General features: G+C 35.5%; 1 protein-coding gene across 1 annotated transcript in view; it reads left to right on the top strand.

Moving 5' to 3' along the window:
* The window catches only part of LOC148954194 (integral membrane protein GPR180), a 46,064-nt gene extending 22,945 nt beyond the window's left edge, over window positions 1-23,119 (top strand). Inside the window, exons 3-6 of the mRNA XM_089086969.1 lie at window positions 356-589; window positions 17,122-17,259; window positions 20,067-20,322; window positions 22,788-23,119. Of these exons, the coding sequence (XP_088943095.1) occupies window positions 356-589; window positions 17,122-17,259; window positions 20,067-20,322; window positions 22,788-23,053 (894 nt within the window). The 3' untranslated portion in view covers window positions 23,054-23,119. The remainder of the gene's footprint in view (window positions 1-355; window positions 590-17,121; window positions 17,260-20,066; window positions 20,323-22,787) is intronic.
* Window positions 23,120-23,399: the final 280 nt, after the last annotated feature.

Here is a 23,399-nt window from a genome sequence, read left to right as displayed (position 1 = left end):
TAGGAATATCAGAGATTTGTTTGTAGTTATAATAAGAGTAATTAAGGATTATTGTTTTATCACTTAATATTTTCTACAGTTTGAAAAACATCTTTTATTTGTTTAATGGTTTGGAGTATGCAGGCCAAAGAACTGAGTGAGGTGTCGGCAGTTCTTGGAGCTGAATAAAAAATGTCACAAAGTTTAAGGTTTAAAAGAGAAGAACGTACTGAAAGAACATGCCATGCGTGCGAGTCTGAAGGCCCATGGGATTGGAGGGTGGCAACGAAAAGCCGCGAAGGTCTATGTTTTTGCTAGCCTAAAGGTCAGGGAAATGAGTCCTTTTGGTTTTCTTTATTGCGTTATTCTTTTTTAGGGAATAGCAGAAATTTATCTAGTCTGTTTTGCGTGTTATGGTTTCCTTGCACCCTTACAATTATACGCCATTTGGAGACAGAAGCACGCCATTCCCAAGCTCTTCACTGCCAGCATTTTGCTTGTCACTACCGGTCTATTTTTCAATATGGTCCAAGCCATTGAATTTGCTGGTGATGGCACAGGGATAGACGGGCTTCAGATTCTTGGTGATATTTTAGATATCTTGTCACAGGTGAGTTGATTAATGGCCAAGACTAGGAAATTCATCATTTTGATTTAAGAAATTCGAATGATGGAGATGAGAAATTTTTTGTTTGTATTTTTGGGTTTAAGAAGAAAAGGACGGAATATTATTGTGCCGGGGGAGGGGAGGTAAGTGTCACATGCTCCATAAAAATGTTTTGCCGCATTAGGGTGTTTTTACAGTTGCGATTTTACGCGTTTATTCACAGCTAAAGTTTTTCTGGATTCATATTTCTTTCGGAGGTATAATCTAATTAGAATTAGATGTTTATCTGGGAAAAGGGTTAAAAGCAAGTAGAGTTTATCATTACTAATGTTCTCATTTTGTTTGAGATTGATTCATTAAGCATCAAACTGAAATTTAATGACGTATAAGTATTCTTAAAACTCGACGAGTAACATCAAATAACGTAAGTGTTCGACTTAATATTGAAGTAGGGAAGAGAGTCTGGCATAATCAGCAACAGCTGCTTAGACTGGAAAAATGTGATTGTTAGCCTTTTCTTTAAAATGAAAAAAAATGGGTGACTTTTTTACGAAAATTGAGGGGGGGGGGGTAGAATTTTTTTTTAATTTTCCTGAAGATACGGCAAAAGTATTATTTTATATCTAGGGGGGGGGGGGTCAAAAACTATTTTTAATTAAAAGTTATTAATCTGCTAGAAGTTTGCATGTGTTAACTTGTATCGTTCATACCTATAACTGAACCACAGTCAGAACTCTTATTGAATTTACTGTATTCAACTAACCTACCTATATAAGGATTAATAAAAAGAACTAATAGCCTTTGAATCATCCAAAGAAATGCGTGCAACTAATTACCGCTAAGAGCGATAAAAACGGCTTATTAGCTGAAAAATTACAAGGAATTATATTAAGCAAACAGCTGCTTTTTTCGAAAGTCTCCAACATAACAGGAGTCTCCAAGATTCATGTTTATCTGTCGTTTATGCGAGCTCAAGAGGAGCTCTCTCTTTATTTGTTGTTCACGCTATGAATATTTCAAGCAGAAACACTTCATTCCTGGGGCTTCAATTGGGTTTACGCGTCAGTTCAGTTCAGTTCAGTTCAATATGGGTTTTAATTCAAAAAAATATATATAAAAATACACTTAACTTAGTTCCTTGTGCATTGATGCACGTTTGGGCCTGTAATAATTGCAAACTCTAAATACAGCGTGGCCTCCTATCCTTTCCAATTTCCAACCCGACCTACCATGAAATAAAGATAAATTTAATACAACTTCTCCTCTGCTCACACCCCTTGAAGTATCAAACTAAAATATGATAATTAATAATAATACCGAAAAATTATAAACATAATAATAATAAAATAAATCTAATAAATAAATATTTAATCTTTTAGATTTTTTTTCACATTCTTTTTAAAGCAGCCGAGAGACCTATATGACCTCAGCTCTTGCGGAAGTGCATTCCACTCTCTAGCACACGCAATTCTAGGAGAAAATTCCGACCTAGCTGTCGGTGTCGGGGGTATGTAAATATCTGATGAAGATCGTGTATTTAAACTATGGATTTGTGATGCTAGTGTGAATAAGCCTCTAAATGGTGATGGGAGTGTTCCTGAAAAATATTTAAAACAAAAAACGGTGCAAGAAAGTCTGTAAAGTGATGACATTGATAGTCTGTTCGGTGCTGGGCCTAAAATTTGAAGTGCTTTATTGTGAACTGAGTTTAGTCTCTGTAAATGTGTCTTGAAATTAGATTGCCAAACCGTAGAACAATATTGAATGTGAGGCCTGATAACTGCATTGTAAATCAGGATCAGTATTTTTTTTAGGGAAATGGTGACTGATTTTTCTCAAGATTCCAAGGTTCCTTGAAATCTTCGTCTCGACACTTGCTATCTGGTGTCTGAACAAGAGGTTTTCGTCGATCAAAACCCCTAGGTAACAAACGTGTCCTTTTTCTGGTCTCTTGATAAGTCCACGAGAGGTTTCAATCCCAATCACATCAGAAGCCAGTGAATCTATATGTGAAAAAAATAAACACTTGATTTGTGAATGTTGATGACTAGACGATCTGCGTCCATCCAGAGGTACGTTTCTTCAAGAATGTCTTGGAGCTTCGTTTTGAGAGACTTGATGTTCCATTCTGAGCTTGCCATAAGTGAATCATCCGCAAATGCCGTTAGTTCGTCCTCGGATTCTACCATAGACCCCGGCGTCGTTTGTGGGTGACATAGTTTGCAGCAATATGGGCTACAACTTGCAGGAGTCAGTACTTGCTGAAGATCATTTACTTGAACAAGAAACAAGACCGGTCCCTATGTAGAGCCCTCTGGCACCCCGCACTTAACTACGACATCATTTGTATGGTCATTTCCTGTGTAAATTCGACGATTTTCCAGGTAAGACTTAAACCAATCTAGGACTTGGCCACGAACTCCAATATGATCCAGCTTTCCTAGTAATATTTCGTGGTGCATGCTCTCAAACGCTTTCTTAATATCTAGAAGCACTGCTGCAGGTAAAGCATCCGAATCTAGGATTCTGTTTACGAATAAACCTAGTGAAGTAAGGGCGTCTTCGGTTGAATGGCCAGCCCTAAACCCGAATTGGCGGCTGTTAAAAAATCCTTTGGCCTCTAAATATTGGTAAAGCTGGTTTTTCATTGGCGTTTCGAAGACTTTCGAGAAAACTGATAAGATTGAGATTGGTCTATAATTTTCTGTGTCTATATGACTTCCACCTTTGTGAAGAGGTATTATCTTTGCCTTTTTTAACATTTCAGGAAAAACCCCTTTATCTAATGAAAGATTTATAAGGTAAGTTAGCGGCTCAGCAATGGTCGTCACTACTGCTTTCAGTGCCTTTGTGTGGACCAGGTCGAAACCTGAAGAAGAAGAGCCCTTCAAATTTTTTACGAGTAATTCGAGCTCACCTGGTGTTACAGGACTCACTGCCATTGATTTCATAAACTTCGGGCCAAGGTATTCTTTGTATGACTTAGATGCTATCCCGACAGAATTTGCTGTGGTATCGCCGATATTTGTGAAAAATTTGCTTAGCTATGCGGCAGCCTGTGTAGGTTCTGTAATTTCTTCATCATTCATGACCAATTTCGCTGGTAATGTGGAAGACTTATTGGTTGGCCGTAGTACTGAGTTGATACTTCGCCAAACTTTTCGACCATCATTCCCGCTTTCAGTCAGCTTTTGCTGCAGGTAGCCACGCTTTGCTCTTCGTAACACAGTCCGAAGGACTTTCCTGTATTGCTCTTAATCCTCTAGCCGCGCTAAGCTCGGAAAGCGTCTATACTTTCCCAAAATGGGCTTTTTCTTATTCACACAGGGCAGAATATCATCCGTCATCCAGGGGCTAATTGGCTGGTCTTTTTTTCGTTTATTAGTTCTCGGGTTTCTCACGCAACATCTACTGTATACATCCAAGAACGTCGAGTGAAATGACCCAAATGCTTCGTTTTCATCTTGAATCTCCATTACGTTATCCCAGTTTAATTGCTATAGTTCCTGTTTTAAATTCTTCAAGTTTTCCTCTGTTAAACATATAATCGGTAACATAGGGTTGATTCGGGACCTTATCTTAGCTGATTCTGAAAGGCCGAGTGTTGCATAAATGGGGATGTTGTCTGATGTGTCACTGACGAAGACCGTAACTGAGTTTTTGACCAAGGTGCTAAATATTTTGTCTAAAAGTGAAAATATAATCTCAGTAGCCCGTGTTTGACCCGTGAGGGCAGGGTATAGGCCTAAACCTACCATATTACTTAGCAAATCTGCTGCTTTAGCCTGTAGCGGACCACTGAATTTAATATTGAAATCTCCCATGAGAATAAGCTCATTTTTTTACACTGGGCTAGCTCCATAACTTGAGCCATATGTTCCATAAACTGAGACGTTGACCCTGACGGAGAACTATAAATTTCACCCACAATAAATTTTTTATTTGGGGACAGCCGTACTTCTAAGAACAACGACTCGAAAATTCCTTCAGTATTTCGTGTAAGGTCTTGCCTAATTTGAACAGTGTGTGTGTCGCGGATATAAATTGCTATACCACCCCTTTTCATCTGTTTTCTGTGGAGAAAATGGCTAGTGTAACCTGGAATATCCAAAAGGCTTTCGGTTTGTTGTGTAATAAATGTTTCACATAGACCTATACAATCTGGTCTAAGCTCCCGACATGTCGACTCTAGATCAGAAAATGAGGAATACAGTCCTTGGCAATTCAAATGAAATACCAAAGGCGGAGAATCGGAAGACCTCCCAGTAATTAAATTAGAAATTACATATTTACTTCTAAGAACATTTTTATCATCAAACAAATGGAAATCATTTTCTTGACCAATTTCTTGATCAAAAATAAGCTTGAGATTTAAATAATACTCTTCTAAATTCTTTAATCCATCTATATAAAAATCTCTGATACCTATTGGGGATGAAGCTGAAGAAAAAGTCATCACTTACCAACTGCAATCGGCGGTCCGTCGTGAAAATTCAAGAAGAGCAAGGAGTAAAAAACAATGAACATACCCAATTGAACTTCTTTATGGAACACTGAAAGAAAACAAAAATAAACTAGATACCTTGAATTTTGGGAACATGAAAAAAGAGAAAAGAAAATTGAACAAATATGAAACAAAAAAAGAAGAAAACAAAATTTTCGCTTTACATCCTTCTCTGCCATACAACTTAAAACAGAATTACTGTGTGGCTTCAAAAATGATTAAAAAAACTTTTAACGATATCACATACATAAAATTAAATATCAGAGAAAAAAAAAATGACAAAACTACTGTTCGGAAACAGCCTCCTCTGGATCATTTTTTGCCAAAAGTTTTATTGGATCGAAACAGTAATAATCGGATTTAAACCACATCTGTGTGCGTTTTGACTTTTTTGTCTCCAGCCCGAGTTTCACATTACGTTGGACCACACGAGTCTCAATGACCTTCTCGGCTCCCTTTGCATTTTTTAGCTTGTAACCGAGAGCCAATAATTCCTTTCTTCGCTTTCCTAATTCAGCAGGTAAGTCAGTTGACACGCTGTGGCCCGTTTTCTTTAGTTTACCACATTCTTTAAGAATCAATGAGCGATCATAATAGTAGACTAAGAAGTACCATTTCTATGGGGCCCCCGTACAAACAGGTTTTTCTGTTAATTTTACTTTTACTGGTCATTACACTCTTTTCCAGGGAATGACGCAATTTCAAAAGTTCAGTCTACTGGTTATTACACCTTTGCCAAGAGGATTTACGCAATTTCAAAGTTCAATGTCTTTTTTTTTTAGTGATAAAGCAAAAACCGGTGTCTCTTTTTAGTTGCCAATTATTTTTTGTATATATTCGGGTTTCATATTAGATTCTCCACCAGTTTTGAATAGTTTTATTCGAGATAACACTACAAGCATTTTTTGTAGAAAACATTTACATAGAAAAATGGATAATTCTAAGCAATTTCTGATGAGTAAAAATATTCTCATTATTATATTAAAAGAAATTGTCTTGTCATTAAGTTAAGGAAGAAATTCTTTCCTTACACTGGAACTAAGGGTACTTATGCACTTAGAAGCCTGTTGTTTTTAGGAGCTGAAAAACCTCTAGTTCTCTTATAGGTCGAAATTTACGGTGTGATTTTTATCAAGATCAATGGCCTTTTTAGAGATGTTTTTTGAAAAAAAAAGTGCTTAGCTTTCGATCAGTAATTTGGGATTAGAATAAAATGTTGATTTTTTTAATGTATTAATTGTTACAAAAGCTTCCTTTTTATCAAGATCAATGACCCTTTTTTTAGGGGTGTTTTTGAAAATACTTCCAGGCCAGTCTGCAAAAAAAAAAAAAAATTTTCTTGTCATTAATTTAAGGAATAAATTCTTTAATTACACAGTGTGATTACATCTTGTAAATATTTATTAATTGTTAAAAAAGCTTCCTTTTTATAAATATCAGTGGCTTTTTTTTTAGGTATTTTTTTTAAATTAATTACAGGCCCGTCTGCATTTAAGGTTCGATTTTGATAAATGTAAGTTGCCTTTTTAGGGCTGGTTTTGAAAAAGTGCTTAACTTTAGATCGGTAAATCGGGATTAGAATAAAATGTTGATTATTTGCGTGTATTAATTGTTACAAAAGCTTCCTTTTTATTACCGTTTGATTTTTTTTATCAAGATCAGTGGTTTTTTTTAGGGATTTTTTTTGAAAATACTTCCTGGCCAGTCTGCATTTAAGAATCTCTTCATTAAATTTAATGCGGTCAAACCCTCACCCCCCCCCCCCGTTACAAAAAAATAAATTTTTTTTACTTAAAAACCTTATTAAACATAAAATATTTTTTCTTTTATTAACATTTTTTTTGTAGTGAAGAATTTTATACTAGGGGGGGGGGGGATTGAATTTGCCATTTTTATAAAATTTTCCAATTAGGATTTATTTATATTTATTTATACATTAGATTGAAATATGATATTTTAAAAGAGAAAAAAAAGGCTGTTATACCAAAGAGTTTAATAATTTCTGACTAAATTGACTTTGAGCTTCACAAAATGTTAATAACCGCATAATTAGTAACAATTTTACGCTTGAGTATACAAAGAGGGAGGCTCGCTGAAGGAAGTGTCAGTGACCAGATAATCTTGACTAAGAAAAAACAAATCTGTTCTTCATCTTATGAAATATGGAAGTACTTGACTGTCACATGCAATTCTTCTCCATATTGTATAATAAGGAACGCAAATACTGCTTTTTAAGTTTGAAATTACAAATACAGTAACGGACACATGCCCGTAGGGGGGGGGCAGTTTATAAAAGGCCCTCCATCCCACTATCAAAACCCCTGATTTTGAAATCAAGATGTTTTTTACGCTACTTTAGATGTCTAACAAACTGAATTATTTTCCAAACCTAAAATTCATTTTTGCTACATGCTAAATTTTTGTCTTTTTTTTTAAAGGAAGAAGAGACGTGCAATAATCCCCCTTCTGAAAAGAAAGCAAGATATGGCGAACCTTCATTAATACAGGGCACAAGGGCGTCTGTTATCAAATTCGCTGGAAAAATTACATGCGATATGGACCCGGCATCGACCCCCAAGCTTAGAGCGACAGCACCATCTGACCCCTAAGGTATATCCATGCCACCTAGAAGAAAGTTTAAAAGAGAATGGAGTACTTTATACCATGTCACAGCTCATCCTACTGAGGGTTGTGGGCTTGACCCCCTTCAAGTTTTGCAAAGGAGTTCAGATATAGAAGCCCAGTCAGAATTCGTAAGTATATACATAATTTTTTCTATCCCTATTTTCAAAAATAAGACAAAATTTTCTCAGGCGAATAGTTTTTTATTAGTTAAAAAAAAAATAAAATTTGTTTATACTAGTTTTCATTTTCTTTAAGTCACAAAATTAGCAATATATATATAAATGACGGATTATATAAATATTCTATAAAAAAAAAAAAACTTAACTTTCAAATAAAACAAAATAAACTTACTAATGCAAAAATAAATTTTAAACAAAAACAAAAACAATTTGCTATTTCAAGCTTGGCAAGCACTCTTTAAACTGATATTATTGCGCTAAAACCATTTGCGCCTTATCAGATCGTCCCATCGCTTTTTAATCTGCTTTGAATTGTAAGTGAGTTTCCTGTGACAGGAAGAAGGTTTTTAGTAATCTCCAATTATGGGTTTCACATGCGAAGAAAATATTTTTTTGAACCAAGTTAGGCAATTATTTTCGTTTTGAAAGGTTCAAGAAAAAGAATTTGAGACTGTTCTTTTTGAACAGTGTTGTGGAGTCCGATATCCCCAACTCGGAAAGGGTATCGATCCTCTTACCTCGAAGGAAGCTCCAAGTTCCCAAGGGTTCTCCCCGGGAGGGGTTTGGGGTTTGGGATTAAAGAGGATCTTTAGTGTTTGGAGATACGTCTGTTAACCATAGTTGGCATTAAAGAGGATCTTTAGTGTTTTTAAATTCATTTGGTGTTTAGAGATACGTTTGTTTACCCTAGATGGCATTGAAGAAGATCTTTAGTGTTTTTACATTCATTTGGTGCTTGGAGATTGGTTTCTTTCCCCTAGTTCGCATTAAAGAGAATCTTAAATGTTTGGATATAGGTTTGTTTATCCTAGTTGGCATTAGACAGGATTTTTAGTGTTTTTACATTCATTTAGTGTTTGGAGATTGTTTGTTTACCCTAGTTGGCATTTAAGATGATCTTTAGTGTTTTTACATTCATGCCTTGAGAAACCTAGTTGAGAAATAGACAAACGTCTCAAAGGAGGCCCGAGACGGTCAATCATTTTGATCAAAAGCATCCGTCAATCGATTGATTCAAGCATGGTTCACCGTCTAGGAGCCTATTTGACGCTCGAGTCAAACGTTGACGGTGATTAATAGAAATTTTGAATGACTCAAGCAGTTGACGAGGGTGATTGACCGTACAGACTAGTTTTGTTAAAGTATTGCGTCAGTCACGCGCCAAAAACAATGGAAGACACATCGGAAGTTAGCAAAAATGCGGAACGTGAGTTTATCTGTTTATTAATAGAGTTATACCGGGATCACCCTGAGTTATGGAAAGTTAAAAGTAGAGACTGTTATAATCGCAATAACAAAAGCGTGGTGTTTGACAGGATATTGCGGGAGGTAAAGACATTGAAACCAAATTATACAGATTCCGAACTAAAAAAGAAAATTAGTGTTCTTGGAACAAATTTCAGCCGCGGGTACAAGGCGATCGAGCAGAAAAAGAAGTTGTAAACCAACGACGTTTTGTGTCTTTGCCCTCTACCGGCATTTCTATTCTCTGATTTCCGTGAATTTTGCAATGCCCCATGTGATCTGAAAAAGTTCGCTCAGATCTAAATGAGGAGAGGCACATGGGGCAATAAAAACATTCTCCTTTCTGAATACCTTGACAGAAGAGCCGACGGATTGCCACAACGGGGAAAAAATTGCCATAAGAATTTACCTCTGTCGGGGGTTCGTAAATAATTAAGACCAAATTTTTTCCATTTTCTACTCTCGGTGTTCTAGCTGAATACAAAAACACATGTTAAATTGTTTTTTTCCCCCCAGCGACCCCTTCTAAGTCATCGTGGCGACACAACCCCCCCACCCCGAGATTTTTATTTAAGTTCTCGACTATGCTTATTTCGTTAAAGGACACCGGATACTTTCTCTCTTAACAATCAAAATTTACTTTAGGGACATTTTTCCCACCGTTGCGTGCAAGTTACTAAAGATTTTTTATTGATGATTAATTTTTTAATTTCTTATGGGCCGCTGCTAAAAATGCGAACTTAAAGCATTGAAGCCCTTTGTCAAAATAAAAACTTTGAACTCCTTTGGTAGTCAATAAATTCGGATGACATTTTATTTCGTTGCCCCGCCCTACACTAAAAAAAAAGTTTTTTTTTAATACTGCTAAGATTCAGATCAATTCATTCAAGTTATTAACTTTTGAACCCACTCCCTTTCTCACTAAACGAGTCTAAAGTAGAAATCACTTTATGCGCCCGATAAAAAAAACTGTCTTCAAAATCATTTAGACCTGGGTAAAAAGTCTGGTTGCCTATCGAAAAATGAAAATAAAAAATGTCCCCAGATGTTCACTTTTGTAGGTAAACTTTTTTGTTCACCGATGCTTTAAGTCCCCCTCGGCCTCCCCATTTCTGGATCTGAATCTCAATTTACGCTCGAATTCTGTCGATATAGCTATGGAGAACTTTCACGGGGTCAGTTAAAATAATGCTCGCGTTTTCCTCGGGAAGGCTAAAATCTACCCTGTATGTTTGCAAATGACCTAGAGCAGATTCTAACAGATAAAAATCAGGCAATTCCGGGGACGTAACACTATTTTCATGTCCTGACCCTGTTTGTTCAGGACTCAATTCACTAATTGTAAAGTTCTCATTAAAAATGTCCCCGAAAAAATGAGCTAATGTTGTACTACTAATACTACTACTACTATTAAGTGAACGGTGGAGGAGGGTGAAAGTGAATTTTCATTATCTCCACTCCCAGTCTGGTCAATAACCGTGGAGGTATGTGACATGATAGCCAATAGTACATGGTCTAAGGTGTTTGGGGGAAATTGGTCGATACAGACTGTAGTGTCATGTGATTGAATTTTACTATGAGGACCCATGTCAGATTTACATGTAGCATCATCTAAATATTCACGCATAAAACTATTTGCCCACTCTGGGTCCTCAAGCAAGTCAATATCGCAAGTTAAGTCCTCCATGCTGATCATTTCCCAAAAAACATAGTTAAGGAATCTCTCATGCCACTCCAAATTATCTAGAACAGGTGTAGGTTCATCCCTGAACTCTGCTGGTGGTGACCGAATTAGTACTGTAAATATTCCTGCTTCATCATTCAATGGTACCACTGGTGGTGAAATATTTTTAATCTGTAGAAAAAAAAAGTTTTATTTTTTATGTAAAAAAACCATTTTTTTTTTATAGTTAATAAACTTTGTCAATTTCTCATAGTCATTGCCCCATCATCATCATCCCCTGAACAATTAAAAGAAGAAGAAAAAAAAGTTACATTGCCTTATGTCTTTCATAATGTCAACTGAACATGTTAAAAAATATATATTTTTTTAGAGCCCCCCTCCCCCAAACCCCAATCCCCTTCTGGGGAGAACCCTTGGGAACCGGGAGCTTCCTTCGAGGTAGGAGGATCGATACCCTTTCCGAGTTGGGGGTATCGGACTTCACAACACTGTTCAAATAGACGAGTCTCAAATTCTTTTCTTGAACCTTTCAAAAACGAAAATAATTGCTTGAGTTGGTAAGAAGAAGAAAAAAAAAAGTTACATTGCCTTATGTCTTTCATAATGTCAACTGAACATGTTAAAAAATATATATATTTTTAGAGCCCCCCTCCCCCAAACCCCAAACCCCTCCCGGGGAGAACCCTTGGGAACCGGGAGCTTCCTTCGAGGTAGGAGGATCGATACCCTTTCCGAGTTGAGGGGATATCGGACTCCACAACACTGTTCAAAAAGAACAGTCTCAAATTCTTTTTCTTGAACCTTTCAAAACGAGAATAATTGTCTAAGTTGGTTCAAAATAATATTTTCTTCGTATGTGAAACCCATAATTGGTGATTACTAAAAACCTTCCTGTCACAGGAAACCCATTTACAATTCAAAGCAGATTAAAAAGCGATGGGACGATCTGATAAGGCGCAAATGATTTTAGCGCAATAATATCAGTTTAAGGGTGACTTGCCAAGCGTGAAATACCAAATCGTTTTTGTTTTTGTTTAAAAGGAAATATTGCATTAGAATTTATATTGGTTATAAGTTACAATTTAATTTTTTTTTTTTTTTTATATAAATTGATGATAAGCACTCCTTTATATATATATATTGCTAATTTGGTTAATGAAAGAAAATGAAATAGCTTAGAAACAAATTTTAAGTTTTTAATAATAAAAAGCTATGCGCCTGAGAAAATTTTGTCTTATTTTTGAAAATAGGGATAGAAAAAATTATGTATATACTTACAAATTCTGACTGGGCTTCTATATCTGAACTCCTTTGCAAAACTTGAAGGGAGTCAAGCTCACAATCTTCAGTAGGCTGAGCTGTGACATTGTATGAAGTACCCCATTCCCTTTTCGACTTCCTTCCAGTTGCCATGGAGCTAACGCGGGGGTCAGAGGGCTCTGTCACTATAAGTTGGGTGCTCGATGGATTGTCCAGATTACGTTTAACGTTTCCAGCAAATTTGACAACAGACGCCCTTTCGCTATGTATTAATGAAGGTTCGCCATATCTTGCTTTCTTCTCAGAAGGGGGATTATTGCGCGTCTCTTCTTCCTTTAAAAAAAGACAAAAATTTAGCATGTAGCAAAAATGCATTTTGGGTTTGGAAAATAATTCAGTTTATGTTAGACATTTAAAGTAGTGTAAAAAACATCTTGATTTTCAAAATCAGGGGTTTTGATAGTGGGAAGGAGGGCCTTTTATAAACTGGCCTCCCCCTACGTCCTTGCTTCCGTGACTGTATTTGTAAATTCAAACTTAAAAAGAAGTATTTTCGTTCCTTATTATACAATATGGAGAAGAATTGCATGTGACAGTCAAGTACTTCCGTATTTCATAAGATGAAGAACAGATTTGTTTTTTCTTATTCAAGATTATCAGGTCACTGACACTTCCTTCAGCGAGCCTCCCTCTTTGTATACTCAAGCGTAAAATTGTTACTAATCATGCGGTTATGAACATTTTGTGAAACTCAAAGTCAATTTAGTCAGAAATTATTAAACTCTTTGGTATAACAGCCTTTTTTTCTGTTTTAAACTATCAGATTTCAATCAAATGTAGACATAAATAGACATAACTAAGAAGTGGAAAAGTTAATTAACATGGCTCAGTCAATCCCCCCCTATGAGATAATAAGGTCCGTAAAATAAAAAGGATAGCTAAGCTAACATTGTCTTTTTTTAATGTGGGTTATAAATTAAAAAATTTTTTTTTTGTGGAAATGGGGGGAGGGGTGAGGGTTTGAATGCATTAAATTTAAGGAATATATTCTTCAACGCAGACGGGCCAGGAAATATTTTCAAAAAACATCCCTAAAAAAAAACCACCGATCTTGATAAAAAAAAAAATCACACTGTAATAAAAATGAAGCTTTTGTAACAATTAATGCATTAAAAGAATCAACATTTTATTCTAATCCCGAATTACCGATCGAAAGCTAAGCACTTTTTCAAAAACAGCCATAAAAAGGCCACTAATCTTGATAAAAATCACACCGTAAATGTAGACTGGCCTGGAAGTATTTTCAAAAACATTCCTAAAAAAAAGGCCGCTGATCTTGATAAAAAGGAATCTTTTGTAACAATTAATAAATTTTTAAAACAGGTAACCACACAGTGGAATTAAATAATTTCTTCCTTAACTTAATGACAAGACAATTTTTTTTTTTTTTTTGCAGACTGGCCTGGAAGTATTTTCAAAAACATCCCTAAAAAAGGGTCACTGATCTTGATAAAAAGGAAGCTTTTGTAAGAATTAATACATTAAAAAAATCAACATTTTATTCTAAACCCAAATTACCGATCGAAAGCTAAGCACTTTTTTCAAAAAACATCTCTAAAAAAGACCCATTGATCTTGATAAAAATCACACCGTAAATTTCGACCTATAAGAGAACTAGAGGTTTTTCAGCTCCTAAAAACAACAGGCTTCTAAGTGCATAAGTACCCTTAGTTCTAGTGTAAGGAAAGAATTTCTTCCTTAACTTAATGACAAGACAATTTCTTTTTAAAATAATAAAGAGAATATCTTTTACTCACCAGAAATTGCTTAGAATTATCCATTTTTCTATGTAAATGTTTTTTAAAAAAAATGCTTGTAGTGTTATCTCGAATATAAACTATTCAAAAAACTGGTGGAGAATCTAGTATGAAACCTGAATATATACAAAAAATAATTGGCAACTAAAAAGAGACACTGGTTTTGGTTTACCACTAAAAAAAAAGACATTGAACTTTGAAATTGCGTAAATCCTCTTGGCAAAGGTGTAATGACCCGTAGACTGAACTTTTGAAATTGCGTCATTCCCTGGCAAACAGTGTAATGACCAGTAGAAGTAAAATTAACAGAAAAACCTGTTTGTACGGGGGCCCCATAGAAATGGTACTTCTTAGTCTACTCATAATTCTTGAGCTGCACGAAAATAGGCTCAACTGTTTTTTTTCCTACCGCTCCGCAGACTAGGACCAACACCATCATCAGACGCGGTGGATTTTTTGACCCTATACGCAACACTGATACCTATTTGATCAGGATCTGAAATCCCGAGTTTTTTCCGAAGAAATTTTTTACTGTATCACGAAGATTTTCAGATTCATTTGGCGTATCGATCCCGTGGAGCAGAATATTGTTTCTCCGTGTATGTAAATCCACTCGAAGTGCAGACGTTTTCACTTTAATCAGTTCCAATTTTAACAGCTTATTTTCAGTCTTCAACACCTTATTTTCTTGTTGTAGCATCGAAATCGTAGCAGTTAACTCATCCATTCTCCGGTCAAAATGCTCTTTTGTTAGTGATGTAGCCATCTCTTATTTTTTCAACAACTATGCCGCACAATTTAAAAAATCCTTAAAAAGTCATGAAAGGAAACGGGAGGATCAAAGCGAGGATTGAAGGGCAAATCTTGCGCTAAGATCACCTGCAGAAATCAGATAATCAAAAATGAAACATGCGATCCAATGCTCTTTCCGATATTAATAATTACTACCATTCCAATTGTAGTATGTTCCTCTGACTTTGAAACTTTAGAGAATGATAGTTCAATTTCAGTTCAATTTTTTTTAGTTCAATTCATTTAATTACAAAATGATATAACACACAACATTAATCCAAGTGGCTGCCCAAAGAAAGACATAAAAGCATTTGATACTGGGTGACCACATATATATAGCAAAAAAGGAAATAAAACAACCAGACCAGCCTGTAGCCTACTTTTTATTAAGAATCGTCTTTCTTAATGTAGCTACGTTCCTAGAAATCTCAAGTGAATTCAGGAATTTTTTTTTTTAATAAAGGAACGGATGTTTAGAGGCTGTTTCAAAAGCCTCTAAACATCCGTTCCTTCTGTCATTTTCCAGTTTTATTTACTTTTCTCAAAAATAGTCGGAATATTTTTTCGAACAGCTTGGAACTTACATCATTAAGTACCTGGGGAAAAAAGACCCATTTTATTTCATGCTCAGTTGACGTTGTTTGTTTTTGAATGATTTCGTATCTTGATTATCGCAATGTATCAGGCGTAACTAACATTACATCCAAAAACTGCTTTAAAAAATTTAATGACGCTAACAGCTACTTTGTAAGAAAAACACAAATTGAATTGTTGCCAAGTTAAGATAAATCTTGTTGTCAGTCTAATTTGTGGATAATCACGTAAAGATTAAAATAGGCCTTCATATATTTACATAGTACATTCGTCTTAGTCAAATTCTTCGTATCATTGTGATGTAATGACCACATTTTTATCTCCCTGTGGTTATTGTGTAATGTGTAATTTCATGTTTGTAAACTTTTTTGTAGACAGGCTTTTTTAAGATTGGCGAATCTGATTGTTTTGCTAGAAATGGTTAAGTGGTCTCTGAAATAATAGAGAGGTTTCTAAAATAACGATTTGTCTTATTTTCTCTTACACTTTCTAATTCGTTGTACTGTGGCCCTTCCCCCCTTTTTTGGTCTCATCACACGCTTTGCACGAGAGAGGCTCTCAGAAGGCTGGGACAGCGCTTATTCGAGTTCAAATGGTGAAAAATAGGGCCCTTTTTCAATAAGAAAATGGATCGAATGGTAACCAACCATTCTTTCGCAGTCTGGGACCCCCTATGGTAACAGACTCAAATTTCAAGATAACCATTCGAGTCGGAAATGGAGTTTACATCAATGATTGTATTTTAATCCTACATGATTGGCTTACATCTTACAACTAAATTTAATTTCTCAGTGTAATACATCTTACCCGGGGGGGGGGATAGCATAGGGGGTTGATACTTTGCTTGGCAATATAGAGCCCAGGACTCGATTCCAGGTGCCGCAAGGTTGGGTGACAGTGTTGCTACCTGTAAAAAATACTCAGCAACTGAAACGTTGTTTCGAAGCCCTACGCGCCATCAGTGGCTCTGGAGGATCTTTATCCTTCCTTATCTTAAAATTAGTCTATACAATTTCTAAACTTGGGTCTTTGGTACGTGCATATTAACTGGTAAAATGAAACATTTCAGCACATGCGCCAACCCGTCATAACCCAGGAACAGGCGTCAAATGACTGATCAGTCTTGCTGGATCAAGCGAAAATACCAAGAATTAGGACAATGAACTTTCAAATTAAGGGGAGTATTTTGTTACTATTGGATATGGTGATCTGCTTCGTTTTCCAGAGGAATTATCGAAGGATAGTCTTGAGAAACGCGTTGGAGCAACTGCATATCGAGCAATAGGCTTGACAAAAATACGGTTCGATTCTACTGCCTAGGGCTATGATGAAATAAGTTTCATGATGGTTTGCGTTTTATGGAGTATGTCTGTTTTAAGGAATAATACGGTGTAATATACTGAGTAAAATTTTACTTTTTTAATGCAACCTAGCCTGGGTGAAAAGAAAAGCATGATGTCCTCAAATGAGGTAGTAAAAGGCTCTGAGAAAATATTTAAAGGAGGTGTAAACCACATAGGAGGGAATAGAGTGTAGAGCTCTGAATAAGGTGAGGCTGGGAAGGAGCATATGCTGCTTTACTGCCCTCATGTGGCTTTTTGCTAGGATGAGTTGCCAGTAGTAGTTCTAGCAATAGTAGTTTTTATATATAAAGAATAAAGTTAGAGGGTGAAGAAATACAGTTAAGTATCACCTACCTCTCTGTTATATTCCACTGTTTTTTTGGTTTCCATGGGCGTCTTTACTCTTAAACCACCCTCTCTCCTTCCCTTCTACGCCGCTATGTCAACTTGAGAAAGAACAATCAAACCATCTTATTCATTTCTTATTTCTAGGCTCTATTCATGTTGGTCCTACTTTTACTAGCAAAAGGCTGGGCGATAACTAAGACTGAAGTAACCAACAAATGCATGTTATTTAGCGTGTGGACTATTTACGGAATTGTGCATATTCTACTTTATTTTTGGGATAGAGTAAGTTACTCGTTTGTCTTCATTGTTTTTACTTGACGTAAAGAAACAAAAATTGGTCGGAGAGGGGGTACTTTTTGGTATTTTGAAGAAAAAGTTTAATGAACAACATATTTTGCAGGGTTTGGTAATTTGCATTGAAAACTGGCTTCTTTTTTTTTAGAAAAAGTCAAAATTAAAAACTAAAAAATTTTTAATTTTTTTATCTAGAAGTTTTCCTAATTCATTGTAAATTTTGAAATTCCGGTGATGCACTGGAATAAATTTAAAACACAGAGAATGTTTTCCCCAGCGCTGGAGCTAGAATAGAGCTATCAGTCTAGCAAGAAAAAGACCATGAATTTTACACACAACAATGGTAGGTTTTGTAGCAAAATAAAATCCGTATAGAATTTTTTTAAATTCTAAACGGATTTTTTTTTTTTTTTCAAGTTCTTGAACTTCTGAAATTAAAAATCCTCATGCGTCCCAAATATAGAAACTATTTACATGTCTATTTATTCTGGTCAGGGACAAACAGTCCTAATCTGTAAGCAGACGTGATTTTGGGCCTTAATAAAGACATCTGAACTTATAAGTTTTTGAAAGTTAACTTCTTAGTATCCTTTAGAATAAACTTGCGAATTACTGTACCTGAATTTTTTTGGCTGGCCTGTCTTAGATCAATATCCATTTCCTACCAATAACGAAAACGACTGGTAGAGTTTGTTGCAACAAGAAAAAGAAAAAAACATAAACAAATCGAAAATTTTAAAAATGTGTTATACTGTTAAAACCGTTGGCACGGTGTAACTCTTTGTGATTCTTTTAACTTATAGCGTAATGAATTAATTTCTGAAGTAGTGTTTGTTTTTTTGCTTTTATTTTTGTCTGTTTTTTAACCATCTACGTGCTTGTTAGGCATCATTGTTTTTTGTTAACGTGGAGTTTTTACTATGATCTAATTATGCCCAGGATTGCCATCCCTACTTATTTATCTCTCCCAACCGATATTGTTTCTTATAGTGATTTGTTCTTCTTTTTGGAAAAATATATTTCAACTGTAGTGTGACTTTTACGGATGGTCTAACGTAGACCACGCGCATTTAAGTTCATAAGTCATGCGTGATATCGCTTCAAAAACATCAATAAAAACCTACGCAAAAAAATCCTTTTAAAAACCTGTAAATTAATCAAGGCCGTAGGCCTACCCAGGATTTTTTTGGAGGGGGTTTTACTGAAAAAAAAATTTGTGGGGGGGGGGGGGTTTACACAAAAAAACTCAAAAAACGTATACAAAATTTGTTTATGTCCATTTTGTTACGTTTTTACGAGTCAGACAAACATTTCGGGGGGGGGGGGGGGTCAAACCCCCAAACCCCCCTAGATATGGCCTTGAAATTAATTGTATAATTTTGATAGGAAGATTATTAGTGACCGTTTCATAGCTTTAAGGAATGGTCAAGCCTCTCTGCCTACAAAATCTTAACTTTTTTGAAAGTAACAAAATTTTCCTTTTCCCATCTATTGCGATGGGTTTGACGTTTAAAATCTGGTTTTTGAACGTATTATGGGGGACAAGATATGACGTATGTCACGTGTGGTATAACGTGTCCTCCTAAATAAAAAAGTGCTGATATGTATTTAAAGCGCCTTTTATGACGAACTACGCAGACGACTGCTCCCTTTTAATTTCGAGAACACTGCTCTCCTTAGCCTTAGAGAAACGCTCTTTAATTATTTTTTTTTCCAATTTTAATGTGATTTTTCTATTTAGGAAGAAGTTTCAAGATTAAAAAGTAACTTCAAACTCTAGATTTTCTCTAGTGAAACTCTAGATATCTCTAGATTTTTTCCCAATGATTTACGGAGTGCCTTCTTTCATGTTATTTTAACAATTTCTTTATAGTCTTGATAGTTCTTTTGCTAATGGAAAATCCATTTGCACTTTTTTCTGGAATAATTTGTGCGTGGGTTGAATTTACAATTTTATTTTGTTTGCTAATGGAAAATCCATTTGCACTTTTTTCTGGAATAATTTGTGCGTGGGTTGAATTTACAATTTTATTTTGTTTATTACTAATGATCATCTCATAGACATATAATATGAACCTTCCCCCTCCTGATTTGTGATTCTCATTTTTTCTCTAAAAAAATAGGTTACCTTTAATTTGCATATGATTTGTCTGGTTTTAGGTTGTTTTTGATGAATCTTCCCCCAATGCTCCATAAGTTTCTGCATTTCTGCCTGACAGCTGGACTGTTTTCTTTTCCCAAAAATTGGTTAAAAAGAAGCTCTTTTTTCTTTCAGATTAATTTATTCAATGGTGGTTCTGGCCTCTCTTGCATCCGGGACAAAATCTTGATTAGCCTTCCCCCCTGCCTCCCAAAAATTGTCAGGCTAAATTAAAAAAAAAACACTTATTAACAAAATTTTCATTTACTAAACAAATTTGAATACAAACTATCACAAAAAACAATAAAATTAATTAAATTCGGTCTACATAATTTTATTTTCTAGGAATGGTGACGAAGATATGGGGAAAATGAAAATTTCGGATTCAATTTGCTTATACTTACTGCCAACTGCGCCCTCTACTTCATTTTAATAAAAATAAAATTTCAAAAATTACGAAGATTATAACCATTACATTATTTGTTTGAAATTTTGTGCCCCTAAATTTTCTGCATCCAGGGCGAGTACCCCCTCTGCCCCCCTTAAAACTGCCTCTAAATTTATTGCAGTATGTGAAATATTTTGTTGCAGATATGACAGCTTGTGAAGAAAAAGGGAAGGAAAATAAAACTACAGTTCTTTTTTTTCCTTTTAGATTGAAGTAGCTGTAATTGAAGATATAAACCCCTATCAAACATTACCCGGTTGGCTTATTCTAGTCTTGCGAGTCGCCATCATGATTTGGTTTCTTCTTTGTCTTCGTCAAACGATGATTCAGGAGAAAAACAGACGAAAATTGGATTTTTTCCTTCATTTTGGTGCATCGTCACTTGTTTGGTTTATATATTTGCCAATTGTTGCGTTGATCTCTTTTCAAGTCTCGCCGTTGTTCAGACAAAAGCTATTGATTGGTAAGGAAACTTCTTCAAAATAGCCAGGACAATAAATAGGTATAGGGCAAAAGCATGCCTACAGACAGAGAGGGGGGCTACTTACTAGAGATGGGTCAAGAGAAACTCCTCTTCCCCGAAATTTGAAAAAACAATGGACTGATAATACGGATTTTTTCTGTTTTTTACTTCTTCCCCTGTGAAATATCTTCTGACACATTCCCCCCTTCTCATAGTTTATGGCATATATATTGTTATTGTTAACGTATTGCTATTTAGCCATTCATCACTGAAATTATTTTCATCCATTCCGCCTAGTGTCGATTGCCTGTACATATTTTTAGGTGTTTTTTTTTCCGTTGAAAGAAACTGACATGATAACTACTAAAATATTTATAGATATTTATTCACAGTCTCAAATATTGTCAGATAAAAATGTTAGAATTTGAATTTCAATTGCTGACACCAATTTGTTCAGAATGGTAACACCTTTTTCATTTTAATTTACACTACTACTACTGACAAATTGTTCAACTTCATACGAACATAGGAGCTTGAGTTGTCCTCCTACTCCACTTTTTAAAAGCTTCACTCTGTTCTACCCAGTTTCTACTACTTCATCACCCCGTTTAAGGTGGCCCCCGCTGGATTGCCAATAAACACACTTCTTGGCGGCGTATCATCCCTTTAGATTTATAAAACACGGCTTAACCATATAAACCTTCATTTATTTACGCCCCAAGACATTGAAGTTAGACCCCATTTTCGCACAGGTTATTCTTTGACCCCAAGATAGTGGTATAAAATACCCGAAAGCTTGGGATGTTATTTTATGCCCCAACATAATGGGATTAAACCATATTTTCGCAAAACTATAAGGTCGTTTAAAAGGGTACTTAAAATATTCCGTAGAACATTCATCTGGACAAAATCTAGCCAATCTTCCTCAGAGTTTTGAAGTGTCCACCTTACAATGCCTTGCCTGACCACTGTCATTATCTCGGCTTCTAGTGTCCTAATCTGAAACATATCTTCCGTTCTTGTAAAAAAAAAAATTCCAACTGTGAAAAAGAATCCTTGAAATTCTAAATTTTACGTCTTCACTGAAAACAACCACCAATACTAATAGTGTTACCAGTCAGAGGGCCCTCTCCGTGGGATATGAAATATCCTGAAGTCACCTTTTCATGCCCAAATGTTCCAAGTGGGTTGTATAGCAAGTTGCATGGTCAAAAGGGCCTCAAAGATGGTTTCTTTTTAATGAAGTCAGGATTTCTTTTTAATTAAGGATTTCATTTTAATGAAGCAAGGATTTCTTTTTAATGAAGCAAGGATTTCTTTTTAATGAAGTTACAAAAAAAACATCAAAATTTGGGAAGGGGAGGGGAGGGGCATTTCATTTTTTTCGACTTATTAATGAAAGTACAAAAAGTGTTTTTCAAAATCTAGGCTCTCTCCAAATGACGCCTCTGGCAAGTAGACTCTTATGTAATTTGGAATCGGGTATTAATTTTCGAAGTTGCATGATCAAAAGTGCTTCGTGCTCGTAGATGAGTTTTTAGTTTCTTCCAAAAATAGAAACAAAAAATATTTAGAAAGACAGTAGATTTTTTGGGGGAATAAGGGAGCATGGCATTTGATTGTGTTTTATGCGGAAAATTTTGTTATTTGTCATATTTAGTGTATGTTTCTTCAAATTTCGTTGGAAATGCGAATTCTGTGTATGTTTATCCTCCATTTCTGATTTTTTGCGAATAATAATCATAAAATTGTTACAACCTTGAAGGGGGATACCTATCCTCTGTGGGACTCGGGTTGCAGATCTGGTTTTATTTCCCATGGAACTCTGTTTCTTATGCACTCTCTGTATCTTAAAAATCAAAGTAATAAGATTGCTTCTTCAAACGTATTAAGCTTCCGATAACCTTTTTTTTCTTTTTTGACGAGAGCGCAATTGCGACAGGTAATGGCAGTGATTCTTTATATTTCGAAAGTTCTGTATAGACAGTTCCCCCCTCCCCCCCCCCAAAAAAAAAAATCAGGATGCGGTTCTTATTTGACAAATCTTTTTTGTGGTTATTTTTAATAAAAGTACGCACTATATAATCGATACTAACTTAATTTTAGGCCTTCCTCTGCCTTTAGACTTTTAAGCAATAGTTGACCTCAATACTGAAAATTGTTTGGCCAAAGTTCACAGATTATTACATTTTTGCTGTACTTTCAAGGGAATGGCCTAGTATATTATTTTGGCCACCGCTTTTCTGACAGTAGCAGTTTTAGGCCTCATAATCTGGCGGGGGGGGGAGGTTCACCTCAGGGTCTAGTAAGGGTTATAATGAAATAAATTATTGTCATATGTCAACAAAATAGGGGGGGAGGGTACTCCCCTGCCCAGTCCTTGAACCGCCACTGTCTTCCGACAGCCACATGACATACAAAATGTGTTTTTCAGGTTAAATTGTTCATCAACGATTTTTTTTTAGGAATTACTTATTCTGCGAATTTTTTGGCAAATGCTGCCTTAGTGCAACTGTTATGGCCAACAAGATCCGAACAATATTTTTTACTTTCTCATGAAAAGTTCTACGATGAAGAATTAGAAGAATTCAACGAAGCACCGCACGTGCTAAATAGTGCAACAAGTCAAGACAGTATTGCGACACAATATGATAGAAATCCTATTAATTTGATTCCTGCCATTTCCCATAATGGGACATCTAATTCCACCCAGGAGTTGATAAAGATTTGATTGTTGAACATGTTTTGTTACTTTATTTGTATGCAGTGATTAATATCTGCCATGTTTGTTTTCAGAGTTTTTTTTAGACTGTTTTGTTCCATGCTGTCTTAAGGCCTTTAACTACATTTTTTTTTTCATCAATCATTTGACCTATTTTATTAATCAAAATGCTAAGATATCAAATCCCTAACCTTAAGGAGGCCCGAGACGGTCAATCATTTTGATCAAAAGCTTTTGTCAATAGATTGACGTGTGCTTCAATCAACCTTCCATCAACCCTTCAATCTCGACCAAAGCTAATTTCAAGTTTAATTTTAACTCACTGCCAGATTTATAGTTTCAGTTCAGAATCGGG

Source organism: Artemia sp. Qi Xiang Cuo, chromosome 3 (genome assembly GCF_049724085.1).
Source record: "Artemia sp. Qi Xiang Cuo chromosome 3, ASM4972408v1, whole genome shotgun sequence".
Lineage (NCBI taxonomy): Eukaryota > Metazoa > Arthropoda > Branchiopoda > Anostraca > Artemiidae > Artemia > Artemia sp. Qi Xiang Cuo.
Note: the sequence above shows the minus strand (reverse complement) of the source record. Positions and strands in the feature narration are given on the sequence as shown.